This window comes from Heterodontus francisci, chromosome 17 (assembly GCF_036365525.1).
Source record: "Heterodontus francisci isolate sHetFra1 chromosome 17, sHetFra1.hap1, whole genome shotgun sequence".
Lineage (NCBI taxonomy): Eukaryota > Metazoa > Chordata > Chondrichthyes > Heterodontiformes > Heterodontidae > Heterodontus > Heterodontus francisci.
The window spans coordinates 47,023,945-47,038,542 of record NC_090387.1 but is presented as its reverse complement, the minus strand read 5'-3'; the positions used below and the strand labels follow the sequence as shown (position 1 = coordinate 47,038,542).

Below are 14,598 nucleotides of genomic sequence, written 5' to 3'. Positions count from 1 at the left end.
GTTGCATGTTTCTTGTTATTTGCCCCCCATCTCCACCCCATGATAGTTGCGATAGTTACCCCGTGATAACTGTCAATGTTAAACTGATTTTAAATCTGAGATAACAGTGAAAATATTCAGCTTTCCCCTGTACCTGATCATCTTTGGTTAACCACAAGCACTGGATGAATGAGACGGCCTGCCCTGCCATTGTCTGTTCCTTTCTTTGTCAGAACTACAAATGGCAAACATAAGGTTCATGAGACCAGAGTTGGGGGTGGAGTGCATGCATCAAAAGGTAAGCTTGATCTTGATCTTGTCCTCATCCAGTATACACCCACATTCTCTTGCAGTAGAGATCACTGGAAACAATCAAGGAACCCTGGACAACTTGTGTCAGTTCCAAGGATATCTGTCACCATATTTATGGATTAGAGTACTGTCCATGATTGGAAATATTTAGATGCCTAACAAGCATATAGAAAAAGCAATTAAGAGCATGGTCCACTTGGCACTGAAGCAGCAAGTAAACAGTATGCTCACCATAATGACAGAATATATATACAGCGAGCATCTAAATATTGAAAGTTGGTCCGTGTCACAGCATCGTCCACAGCCACAAAGAGACTTACTTCAACGAATAACAGTTTTTTTATTACAACAACAAATGTTACATACACTATTGCTCACTTAGGGAAGAATAAGCCTGTCATTCCTATACCAGGTGTGCTTAGAGCTGTCAATTCAAAAAAAATCTGCATTTAGAGATCTAATCATTAACTGGAAACAGAATGAAATCTCTTTGAAATAAAGCTGTTAGAATTAAATAATATACACTGAGATGTACCAAATGAAACAGTAAATTGCTGTCAAAGACTGGATCCAGTGCCTGATCATTTCCATTTAAAACTGCCAAGACTGTCCTCCCATCCTGTCCACATCTCGTTTCTGAATGTTGGCAGGTGTACTTTGAATTGTCGGAGTTAAAAGTGTTACGGTCAAGTGAGGAGGGTTCAAAGAGCTTCCCTCTTATCCTTCCTTGTTTGACCATGACAGGTTTAATTCTTTCTCAAAGTGAATGTACTGGCCAATTCAGTAGGTGTTTGATTACTTACTTGCTATGATCATAACAAGAACCAATCTGACATGTTTTCTTGAGTTAACAAAGAAAGAGGTTAACTTTATTGTACCTAAACTGAACTAAAAAAATAACAAGGTGCCAACTTTCACTCTCTCACACATGCTGGAGGATTACACACACACAAATAGGTTACAGAGTGGAGAAAGGTAGATTGGCCAGAGTTAGAGTACAGAAAAAAGGTATTCAAGTCTGTGAAGTTTGGTGATTCGGCTGGCTTCTAGCTGAATCCAGTGGTCCTGAGGCTTTTAGTTTGAAGAGGTAGGTGACTGGTTCGGTGAGTCTCTTGGAGGTAATGATACGGATGATTTCCTCCAACAGGGTTTCTGATTGTAGTCAGAGTATGCAAAGATGGTCAGTCAACAGGCAGGATTTGAAAGCTTTCAAACTGGAATGGAGAGAGAGAGAGAGGGACCCCCACTTAAGGTCTGCTCATGTCAGCGTCCAGTTACTTCTCATCTGCTGCAGAGTAAAAATAACAGCTTAAAACCACAGATGGGGAACGGCTTGTCACGTGACAGTCACTCAGTGATTCAAACATAGCAGTTAGCAGTATTACTTCTTTTTGCTGAGAGAACAGGAAGTTCCTTTAAACTTCCTGGGTCTTGGTTCTTACTGGGAAATTGGCAGACATTTCGTCTCTGTCCTCACAAGCATTGCAGTGTAAGATACAGTGTTGTAAATTAGGTGTTCATCTTAAGCTGAAAGGATAACTTTTGCTGGCAGCTTGTCTTTTTAAAATGTCTTTTAAACAAAATACAAATTCAGATCTTCAGTCAGTGGATCAAAGAAAATTATCATTCAACAAAACATATTGACATAACAAAAGCTGAGGGAAAATGTTTGTGCATATTCAGAATTGTTGCTGTATCAGTACTGCCTCATACAAGTATTGAATTTAATTATTTCATTTCATGGAAAGATTAAACAAACTACAGAAAACTGTTGAAGTAAATAATTTATTTTGTTTTAAAGGGGTGGGTCAGCCTGATAAAAGGATCTTGTTTATACACAGAAGATTGCTCAACAATATCAATCTATTCCAATTGTGTCTGATGTTGGAAATATATAATTTATTACTGTTCCTAATTCTACACTTTTCTTGAAGTGGGTGGGGTTGATTTTCTTGCCCTCTGTCCCCCTGGGTACCAGATAGATGGAATTCATCCAAAGTAAGCTCACTTGCAATTACTTGAACCTACTTGAATTTGCCAGTTCAGGTCATTATCATGCATCCAGTGAAGATCTGCCATCTAGCAGGGTCTTGCACCTAGAAATGGGGTAGAAGTACAGTCATTTCTGCAGACCTAATAATCTTGCAGCAGCAGGAGTGGCCATTGGCATCCAGATGTTCAAACTGTTCTCCAGAAACTGCAGCCAAAAGGCCCACAGGCCAAAGATCTCTGGGAAGCTAAAAGAAAAGCTTTCACTTACCTTTTTAGACCTCCCTGACTTTGCTGCCTGCTTAATATGGGAGCCAGGAGCCAACAGTTAGGCCCTCTGTTGGTGAGCCTGGAGGAAAATATGCTGGGGTATCCCATCCCACCTCATTTCCATGGCTGTCCTTTGCTTGCACCTGCAAAAGCTTCATCCTACCCTCTGGGGGAAAAAAAAATCACAGAGCAGTGTAAGGGAAACGGAGACCTGGCATCATAGGTCCCAGCTCCCCTTTCATCTCTCATGCCACTTAGGTGAGGTGTCAGCTTGTTTTCAGGAACAAGGGAAAATGAGAATAGAGAGAGAAAGAGTAATAAATAAAACTTTTTTGAACCTCTGATTTTCCCTCTTTCTCCACCCAAATGGTTGCAGCTGCATCAGTGTCCATGTCCTCTTGTTCCCTTTTCCTTCAATTGCCTCTCTAAGCTATTTTTCAATACTGACATAGTTTCTGCTTCAATAACTAACTCCACTAGTGCTTTCCACAGCCTTAATACCCTCTGTAAGAAAGGTTCTCTTGCTCTCTGTCCAAAATTGCATTTATATAATCATATCAATATCCATATCCCCTTATTCTAGACTTCTCGATCACCTACTCTGTCCCATCCTTTACAATTTTAAATAATTCTATCAGATCACCCTTTAATTTCCTCTGTCCTAACAAAAATAGCCCCAATTTTTCCAGTCTTTTTTCATGTTTGTATTTCTTCATACCAGGCCACTTACGAATGAATTTGAACTGTACCCTCTCTATTGTCTCAACATCCTTCCTATAGCACAGAGCCGAAAATTAGACACAGTACTCCAATTTTATTTTAATAGCAGTAGATACATGCCCCATAGAATGCAATTTCCACCCCCCTCCTGGTGATATTCAGATGTTGTAAATTCTGTGTAACTAGTACTTTTTCTAGCTATTCCCCTTAGTCTTCAGTCTCTCTCAATAGTAATATACTGGTGAAATAAATATTTCATATTCTAACTCAGTGGATAAAGTGTCTACTGATGCCATGTGCTCTGGGTGACCTCTATTTCAATAAAAAGTATATTAGGGAACATTTTAACATTGTCAGACATGCCAAAGGAGCATCCAATATTAAATAGCCATCTGTCATCTATTATGCCATGACCAGTCTAAATACATAGTCAAGTGCTTTCACCTGCAGCAGGCAGAAATCACCAGCTAGGAGCACACTGAAGAAAATGTCACAATGTGCAGTATTAATAGCTTTTGGCACAGTCTGGCTTTTAACATATGGCATGGATGAATGAATGGATATCACAATGGGTACATTTTACCTCAATAACTAAAGCCAGCAGAGAACTCATCCATATCATCTGGCAGGGTATAAATAGTTTTCCCATTCATTACATCCCCACTTTTTTAAAATCATGTTTTAAAGATACTGGTATTGTCATAAAGCATTTATAATCTGAACTGAACTACCATCCTCAGTACATTCATTGTACCTTTGTGATTGACTAAATAATTAAGGAAGACATAGGCTTTCTTAAGAGTCACGCTGATTTAAGTGGGCACTTGCTAAAAGCACTGTGAGTAATTCTCTGAGCATTCAGTGTCTTATTATTTTGGGAGAATGCAGGTAATGTATGGTAGAGCAACTATAAGGGCTTAGCAAACTCCATTATTCTACATTACTTCGAGTTCCTAAAGATTTGTTATAAAATGGAGCAGTGCAGCTGTGAGTGCATCAGGATAAATTACTTTCTATGTTTTTTCCAATAATGGATGCAATTTCTCTCCAAAGGATGGTAATTATTTTCCATCATTCTGCACATTCAACTAACATGGACAGTCTTATAGCTGATTCATAAAACCCAAGATGACTAATGGAGTTGAATTTTGCATCAATTAAGAATCCTCATACGCAGTTAAGTACAGGCATGGAAACCACTTAAAACTACATGCATTTTTCTCCTCTAACTTATTGGTAAGCTGTGAAGAAAATTACACCCTTTCTTGGTACTTAGATGAATTACTTAAGATAAAAATGGAAAATACTCTGATTGTATTATGTGAACCCAAATGTAATTTCACCATTATTTAGTTGTTACATCTTAATAGTAAAATTCATTCATTTATTCAGAATTGTAGCTGGTACAGTAGTACTAAGGTACTGGAGTAGATTATTAGTCTTTACTGCTTTGGCATTAATCATCACCGAGGCACAGTGTAGAGAGAAAAATCAGGCGCGATTAATCCCTTGGCTCTTAAAGTATTTACCCCATTCTCCTTTCAACTATTTAAGCTGAAGCAAAATCAGGTAGGTTCTGTTCCCTGAATGCAATCCTCCAGCTAGATTTTCTATCGAGGTCAATCTTTCTGCCCAAGTGGTTAAGAAAAAAATCTACCTCATTGTCTTACATTGGTCCTAATTCCAACAGTAGCTGATATTTAATCCAATCATATACTACTTAGCTTGTTTAAAACTTGTCTGATCTATTTTGAATTTAGTGTGTTTTCAGGGAATGACATTTAGCATAATTTTTCAATTGTGTTAATAGAAATATTTAAAAAACCTATTGACCTCAGCATCAAAAATGTTGTAGCACATCCCTGCCAAAAGCTTCAATGCACATTTTCCTTTTCCAATGTTATCATAAATGGACAGCATTGTCTACTTATTATTTGCTATTCATACATTAAGTCGTGGGATCAAATAGGATGTCTGGTTAGTTTCATTTGGCAGACTCTCAGGCAAAATTTAATTGCTGGAGTAAAATAAGACAGTGATATAGTTTATTTTAGTCCTTGATGTCCACACTGCCTCTTATGTCTCTTGTCTGCTGACCATTCAACCAACTTCTATATCAATGGCATACTGGCAATACAGACTCAGAAGACAGTATAAAACCACATTGCAGATCAAAACACCAAATGTGAGTAAGGTGATGAATTTAATTCCCAACACAATAATTGCATTCAATTAATTTATCACCCAAGTGTCAATGTCAACACATAGCTTCCTAATTAAGAGAAGACCTACTGACTAATATTCCTATGATGTGGTCCCTTAGTTTCCTCAGCAAAGCTGGTAGAAGGCTGCTGATCCTCATGTTGAAACACTCGATATGATTGTGGCTGTCAGAATCTGGGTTCTCAAGCCTGTGATAGCCAGCTGTCACAAAAACAAGAAGTGCTGGAAATACTCAGCAGGTCTGGCAGCATCTGTGGAGAGAGAAACAAAGTTAACATTTCACGTCTGTGACCTTTCATCAGAACTATAGCCAACTGCCATTTGGCACCCTGAAGGGTATTTGTTGAGGGTTAATAAAGGAGCAGACATGCTGACATCCTGAAAAAGAGAAACATGTACTTCTCCCTTGGCACCACTGTCATTCCGGTGGGGTTGGGTCTGGGACTGGGGCTGATCACTTCCACTGATCTTAAGAGCAGCCTGCAGAAAATGAGGAACTCCTTGAAAGCCCCTATCTATTTGCTACATCAATATGTTCAAGCTGGATATCTCTCTCCAAGGTGGAGCTCATAGTCTGCATGGCTGCCATTTGAGCTTCCATCAAAGCTGCAAAGGCTGGTGACATTGACTCCTTTGTTGAGGGTCCAACTACGGCATCCGTGAGGTGGCCACATACTCCAAAGTAGACTGCAAAGTGCTGATCCCATGCGAGATGGCACCACCCAGGCTGGAAGTGGACCTCTATATATTCAGTCATTGTGCTGAAACTCCTTGACAGGCCTTCCAATACACTGTTTAACCTCTTGAGGCAAGCAGTATTCTCTTCATGGCTGGGCTCCTGAAGCCCTCATCTCTGTCCTGTTCAGCAGAGCTAGGACAGGACCTCATCCTACAGGCTTCTCAGCTGCCCTGCACCAGTACCTGCTCCTACACACTTGTTCTTGTGCTTTACACCATATGCACCTCTATCTCACTCTATCTCATCCACACAGAGTACCAATATTTGTGCTAGCACTTGGGAGGGATAAAGCCTGTGACAGTGCATCCTCAGGATTGTCCTCCTTCAATGTGTCTTTTTCAGTTGGAGAGCTGCTGAGAATGATCTATAGGGAAGGGAACGGCTGTATATTAGCAGGTGACAGTCTTCAGAATGCAGCTTCAAGTTGTAAAGATCGCTGAATATTTGCTGAGGTGTTTGAAGTATTACATGTAATCTCTAGACACCTTGCTCAGATAAAGTGCCAGTCTTGCCTTCCTCCATGCCGCTAATCTACAGGGATTTGTACTCTGCTTGGGTTAGGGGTATAATCTCTAATACTCCTACAGTCTTACTGCTAACCATTGTATTATATGCTATCTTGTCCTGCAGAAAGATAGGGCAAGCATTAGAAATTGTCTATTGAAATTGTTAAGTGGAGATGTCAGAGTCATTTACGACACAGAAGGAGGCCATTTGGCCCATCAAGTCCATGCCACCTCTCACCGGTGCAATCCAGTCAGTACCCATGCCCCGCTTGATACCCTTAACCCTGCAAGTTTATTTCCTTCAAGTGCCCATCCAATTTCCTTTTGAAATCATTGATTGTCTCCACCTCCACCACCCTTGTGGGCAGCAAGTTCCAGGTCATTACCAACCGCTGCATAAAAATGTTCTTCCTCACATTCCCCCTGCATCTCTTGCGCAAAATCTTCAATTTGTGTCCCCTAGTCCTTGAATCTTCAGTTAATGGGAACAATTTTGCCTTGTCTAACTTATTTAAGCCTGCATAATCTTGTACACCTCTATTAAATCTTCCCTCAATCACCTTTGCTCCAAGGAGAACAACCCCAGCTTTTCCAATCTAACATTATAACCAAAATTCCCCATCCCTGGAACCATTATGGTAAATCTCCTCTGCACCCTCTCAAGGACCCTCACATCCTTCCTAAAGTATGGTGGCCAGAACTGGATGCTGTACTCTAGTTAGGGCCTAACCAGGGCTTTATAAAGGTTCAGCATAACTTCCCTACTTTTGTCCTCAATGCCTCTATTTATGAAGCCCAAGATCCCATACGCTTTGCTAACCACTCTCTCAATATGTCCTGCCACCTTCAAAGATCAATGCACATGCACCCTCAACAACCCCCCTCCCCCAGTCCCTCTGTTCCTGCACACTCTTTAGCACTGTGCCATTAAGACTATATTGCCTCACCCTATCCCTTCTGCCAAAACACTTGTCTATATTAAATTCCTTCTCCACTGCTCCAAGTTTGGTATCATTAGCAAATTTTGAAATTCTACTCTGTATTCCAAGATCCAAATCATTTATACATAGAAAAAAAGCAGTGGTCCTAGAACTGACCCTTGGAAAACACCACAGTCTACCATCATCCAGTCTGAAAAACAATCATTTACCGCAATTTGCTGTTTTCTGTCCTGAAGCCAATTTTCTATCCAATTGGACACTGACCCTTCTATTCCATGAACCTCAGTTTTGTTAGCTAGCCTTTTATATGGTACTTTATCAAATGCTTTCTTACAATCCATATAGACAACATCTACTGCATTCCCTTTATCAACCTTCTCTGTTACTTCATCAAAGAATTCAATTAGATTAGTCGAGCATGATCTGCCTTTTAAAAATCTGTGCTGGCTATCCTTAATTAACTCAAACCTCTCCAAGTGTCTTTTGATATTTTTCCCTGATTATTGTTTCTAAAACCTTACCCACCACTGATGTTAAACTGACTGGCCTGTAGTTGCTAGGACTGTCTTTACACCCTTTCTTGAATAAGGGTGTCACATTTGCCACTCTCCAGTCCTCTGGCACGTCCCCCATATCTAGGGAAAATTGGAAGATTATTGCAAGCCCTACCACTATCTCCACTCCACTTCCTTGAACAACCTGGGATGTAAGCCATCTGGACCAGGTGATTTATCTACCCTAAGCATAGTCAGCCTTTCCAGTACTTCCTCACTCTCAAGTTTTGCTCTACCCATTGCCACTACTCTCTCCGCTTCTACTGGTATTTTTTCAGATCCCTCTTCCTTAGTAAACACCAATACAAAGTACTCATTAAGTATTCTAGCCTTGCCCTGTGCTTCTAAGCATATATTACCCTCTTTCTGCCAAATAGGCCCCACTCCACATTTTACTATCCACTTACTATTTACATGTCAGTAGATGATTTTTGGGTTTCCTCTTATGTTGACGGTCATTCTATTCTCATATTCTCTCTTTGGCAGTCTTATTTTCCTCTTCACCTCCCCTCTCAACCTATTGTGTTTTGCCTGGTTCTCATTTGAAGAATTCACATGACATGCATCATGCATTCTCATTTTTGTTTCATCATAATCTCTATCTCCCTCATCATCCAAGGAGCCCTGTTTTTGATTCCCTACCTTTCGCCCTTGTTGGAATGTACCTAGCCTGTACCTGAAGCATCACTTCCTTAAAGATAACCCATTGATGTGTTACAGTTTTGCCTTTCAGCCTTTGGTTCCATTTTATACTGGCTAGATTCTTTCTCAATCACACTAAAATTAGCCCTCTTCCAATCTAGCCGTTCTACCTTATGTCATTCCTTGCTTTTCTGCATTATGAGTCTAAACTTTATGATTTGTTTATCACTCTTACCCACGTGCTTCCCAACAGACACTGGTCCACTTAGCCCACCTCATTTCCTAGCACCAGTGTAGGACTGTAGTATAGTGCAGTCCTGAGAGCTGGGGAAGAAGCATGGTTGGATGAGGTCGAGTAGGTGATGAATGGAATGCCAAATATGTGCGATGTGAAGTTAGGAAGGAGGCCTGGAAGGAGACTCTGGTTGTGCAAGTAGTAAGATGTAGGAAGAAAATGCTGTTACATAGTATTACATAAAATTTACAACACAACAGGCCATTTGGCCCAAAAGGGTCCATGCCAGGATATAGGCTACACGCACAAACATCCTCCCACCCCTCTTCATCAATATATCCTTCTGTTACTTTCTCCCTGCATGTTTATTTAGCTTCCCTTTAAATTCATCTATGATAGTCCTCTCCTTGTGGTCTTGATTTTCCTTGTTTTCAAATCCCTCCATGGCCTAGCCCCACCCTACCTCTGTAATCTCCTCCAGCCCTACAACCCTAACTCTGGCCTCTTGTGCACCCTGATTTTACTTACTCTGCAGTTGGTGGCCACGCCTTCAGTCGGCGAGGTCCCAAGCTCTGGAATACCCTCCTTTCACCTCTCCACCTCTCCATCTCAGTTTCCTCCTTTAAGACATTCCTTAAAACCTACCCCTTTGACCAAACTTTTGGTTATCTGTCCTAATATCTCCTTTTGTGGCTCAGCATCAGACTTTATTTTATAATGCTCCTGTAAAGCACCTTGGGATGTTTTATTACCTTAAAGGCACAATACAAATATATGTTGTTATTGCGGGTTCTGCATGCTAACCACTATCTGGGTAAAGGACTTTCTCTGAATTTCCTATTGGATTGTGTATGTGGTACGAAGAGAGCAAAGGAAGAAGTGAGTGTGTTTGGAATGAGAAAGAGAAATATTGCAGCAAGCCCTTGTGATTGCATGCTGATGGATGTAATGAAACGAGAGAGTGAGGGGTGAGGGGGTGGTGAAAGGAATGTTGGCAGGTGCTGTTCGGAGAAATGGAGAAATCAAGAATTGGACTCACCCTTGCTGCTCCTGTGAACTTATTGAAGTCCTTCCTATGCTGAACCTGTGTCCTGGGGTTGATGCTGCTTACATTGACCTTCTAAACTGCCTCTGTCCAGGCCTGCTGAATAGTCACCCTAGTTATGCTCCTGCAGGTACTGGGAAAAAATATCTCTTTGCTCTGACCTCCCTGACAAGGCACTCCAGGAAAGCATCAGAAAACTTGGGAGGAGTCCTGTAATTTATTCTCCTAACCATTCCTATTCCAGCACTGCAAAATCTGGCATCCTCACTTTAGGAGATGTATTCCTATTTTAAATAGGCCTCTGCCACCCCACCGGAAATTGCCCCATGAAAATGGGAAGGCTAACAGTTTCTCGATACGATCAGGTGGCCAGCCCATTGATCATATCAAAAGGAGACCTGGGAGTTTAAATCTCCTGGCACTCACACTGGCATTAGAGGCTTGTCATACTCTTGGCATTTCCCCCACCCCCAGCCACCTCGTGCTGCTACACCTACCCACCCAATTCGTACCTCGGGTTAAAACCAGGGCTTACGGTTTCATCAAAAACATTTCATGTGATTTATGTTAACGATCTTTAAATGCTACTCTGCAATTGTTACAGGTCTAGGCTTAAAAATAATGACAGACATTAGAATTCCTACTAAACTTAGCAGTTTATGAAATAATAGATGTATTTTAATAAAAAATAATCGCGTTTGTGTAAGTCCCCAAAGAGATCATCTGTGTATTTTCATATTACCTTTTGAGCAGCAAATGAAGTAAATTAGAAAATAATGAAGAGATTATTTGTAGAAGGATGGCCCATTACATTGAAATGGAATGGTTATTAGCTCCGACTGGTTTATAAGCTCATCAAAATTCACATCAAGTTGCGTGCAAGTTTAAAGATTTAGATAGTGGAATCCTTTTTAAAAGAACCTATAATGATACAGTGCTATTTAGAAACAATAGATAAATGGAAGCCCAGAATTGTGCAGGCCAGATGCTGAGCTGTGGTTTAGCCTGAATTAACTGTTCTAGTTCTTTTCAAAGCGATTTATTGTGTTAAAGTGGCACTGGTATAAGTATTTTTAAATTGATCATGTTTACACTTTTGGATATTTATACTTTTGCAGAAAAGAAAAAGCCTGGCCTCTTTCACCAGATCACCAAAACTCACGGAACAATCATCGGTATTTCATCAGGAATTGTTCTGGTTCTTCTTGTCATTTCTGTATTAGTGCAAGTAAAACAACCTCGCAAAAAGGTTTTAGCTCGTAAAGCAGCATTTAACAAATCGGGATTTCAAGAAGTGTTCGACCCTCCTCATTATGAACTATTTTCTCTAAGAGATAAAGAAATAACAGCCGATTTGGCTGATTTATCTGAAGACTTTGATAACTACCATAAACTCAGGCGCTCCTCATCCAATGCCTCCAGGTGCATCCACGACCACCACTGTGGCTCACAACCACCAAGTATAAAGCAAAGCAGGACTAATTTAAGCACAATGGATCTTCCATTTCGGAATGATTTCTCTCAGCCACAGCCAATGAAAACATTTAATAGCACCTTCAAGAAAAGCTGCTATACTTTGAAGCACTCAGACAGTCCAGAGCGAGTCATAGAAGACAGAGTGATGGAGGAGATTCCTCCTGAAATCTACGTACGTGGCAGAAATGACACTGTTCAGCGTTCAATGTCCATTGATTTCTGAAGCGGAACTGCTGTGCTGTTATGTAGCACTATCTTTTGGTCTCTTTTTCTCTTGCAAATGCTGTTTTGTCACTTTGACATTTCATTTGTCATTTTAATATAGCCCGATAATGACAAAATATGTGGAACTGGGATCACTTTTCCTTGATCCTTCTGATTGACTATTTCTGTGAGACGAACTGTCGACAACAATTCATAATAACAGGCGCTCCGTGTTCTGAAACTTGCTAATATTGTATTATTGGTTGGGAATTACTGTAAATATGCTAAAGGTTTAATTCTTTGGTTTCCTGCTGTTATCCCGTTAATTGCTGTAGTCCACTGGAGAGATGCTTTTCAACGAAGTATGAAAAGAAAAGTAGCACCACAATTACATCAAAAGTCCGTTCAAGTCTCATTTTTTTTTTACTTACAAAGAAGCATTACATTTTTAGATCCTGCTAAGGCTATGGTTTTGAATGGCAACATTTTCTACTTGTTATGGCCTGTTTTTTTACATGTTACACGCTATTATGAATTTCCATTAGTGAACTCACAGGATTGTGTATTTGCCAGTTGAAATAAAAAGCTTGTTGAAATGTAAAATTATTTCTTTCTGTGCATACTATTGACAACCTAATTATCTATTTTCTTTGCAAAATGCAATGTTTCAGGGTAAAAGGGAATTAACTTTTAAAATCTCTGTGGAATTCTGACATTTGAAGCTGGTTGTGGGAGATGTTTTATCTTAATCCCAAAATGATGGAAATTGTGTGGGGCATCTGTGGTGCCCACCAATGACGTGGGTGAGAGGCATGAACCATTTCAGGTTTGTGCCTCATTTCCATATTATTGGTTATTGGCAGCTCGTCCATTGGTCGGGGTAGAGGTGAGAGCGAATTCAGGCAGGAGAAATGCAATTCAAAGACAGCCTGTACCTCTTAAATGAGAGGTCCTCTTCACTACATAGCTAAGCTCAAACTTGGAAAATATATTCTCAATGTAAGCTGCAAAGAGTTAGAACGTTTAGACAGCTGTCCGGAGGTCCGTGTAAAAGAGGTCAGCTGGAAGAAGCAGGTCCTTTTTCTGCATGAGGGAAGAAGGGTGACATGCAAATAGCCCCAGAATGGTGGGAAGAGGTCATTGACTAGTACATGTTTTAAGCATTGCATTGAGAACCTGGCACAGTGCCATAAAAAAATATCAATGATTTGACCAGAGTTGCCAAGGTAAGACTGCTATTCCCACCTATCTTATTCTCCGCTTAGCCCTCCACCGCTTCCCAGCACACTCCTCCAATCACAGCTGCACACTGCATTGCACTGCATCTTTTTGTACTGCCACCTGCACACTCTGCACCTCATCACAATTATTCTCTTCAATGCTCCACACCTACTACTGCTTTCAAGCACTATCTAAACTGTGCTGTCCTCACATGCTCATGATCAGAACCCTTCAATAGGTCACTTTTTTTTGGTCCAGAAATTTTCAGGTGGCAAGACTTTTCGATATGACCATACCCTTCCTTTTGTTTTTCACTGAACTTTCTCCTTCACATTCACAGCATATGCATAGCAAACTGGTGCTGCCTTCAACTACCACTGATCTGAGTCAGTTACAGGGGTGTATATGAGGAGAATCACCAAGCAAAAGTCCACATCAACATGAGCAGGGGAAAGGATGGAGCAGGAATGGGTTTACCACAGGACAAGCTCATGCCCTAGCACTGTGGTAGACAGCATAGCTGAAGGCTAGGGCTGTAAAAGACTAATAGCTAAGCACCAACAACTGTTCAATGCATTGGACTGCCTGCTCAGGAGTTTGTGTCAGGCAATGTAGAGTCATCCATCTCCAACTCATCTGGGGTCTTTGCATGTGACACAAAAGTACTGCAGTCAACTATGGAGCATGTAAACACCTTTATGCACACTGCAGTGAGGCCCTTAGTTATTGAGTCTGTGGTGACAACCTTAATGAAAGTTCAGACTGTAGCCAATCAGGCTAGGGCTCAGTGTCTCCTGCATTGATGGGGCACCTAAACTATCTAATCACTCCTACACTCAGTTCTCATACAGAGCAATGGCAATGGGAGGTAGACAAAAGATGGGGGAATTATAGACCGATTAGCTTAACCTCTGTAGTGGGGAAGATGCTTGAGTCTATTATCAAGGAAGAAATAGCAGGGCATCTCAATAGAAATTGTCCCGTTGGGCAGATGCAGCATGGGTTCATGAAGGGCAGGTCATGCTTGACAAATCTTTTGGAATTCTATGATGACATTACGAGCAAGGTGGACAATGGGGACCCAGTGGATGTGGTGTACCTAGATTTCCAAAAGGCCTTCGACAAGGTGCCGCACAAGAGGCTGCTGCATAAGATAAGGATGCATGGCGTTAGGGGTAAAGTATTAGCATGGATAGAGGATTGGTTGACTAACAGGAAGCAGAGAGTGGGGATAAATGAGTGCTATTCTGGTTGGCAACCAGTCACTTGTGGTGTGCCTCAGGGATCGGTGTTGGGCCCGCAATTATTTACAATTTATATAGATGATTTGGAGTTGGGGACCACGTGTAGGGTGTCAAAGTTTGCAGATGACACTAAGATGAGTGGCAGAGCAAAGTGTGCAGATGACTGTGAAACTTTGCAGAGGAACATAGATACATTGAGTGAGTGGGCAAAGGTCTGGCAGATGGAATACAATGTTAATAAATGTGAAGTCATTCATTTCGGTAGGAGTAACAGTAAAAAGGATTATTACTTGAATGG

The 14,598-nt window shown here is 40.9% G+C and overlaps 1 protein-coding gene across 1 annotated transcript in view; it reads left to right on the top strand.

Annotated features, from left to right (window-relative positions):
• The window catches only part of LOC137379192 (neuropilin and tolloid-like protein 2), a 50,260-nt gene extending 37,909 nt beyond the window's left edge, over positions 1-12,351 (top strand). Inside the window, exon 10 of the mRNA XM_068049907.1 lies at positions 11,274-12,351. Coding sequence (XP_067906008.1) covers positions 11,274-11,854 — 581 coding nt within the window. The 3' untranslated portion in view covers positions 11,855-12,351. The remainder of the gene's footprint in view (positions 1-11,273) is intronic.
• Positions 12,352-14,598: the final 2,247 nt, after the last annotated feature.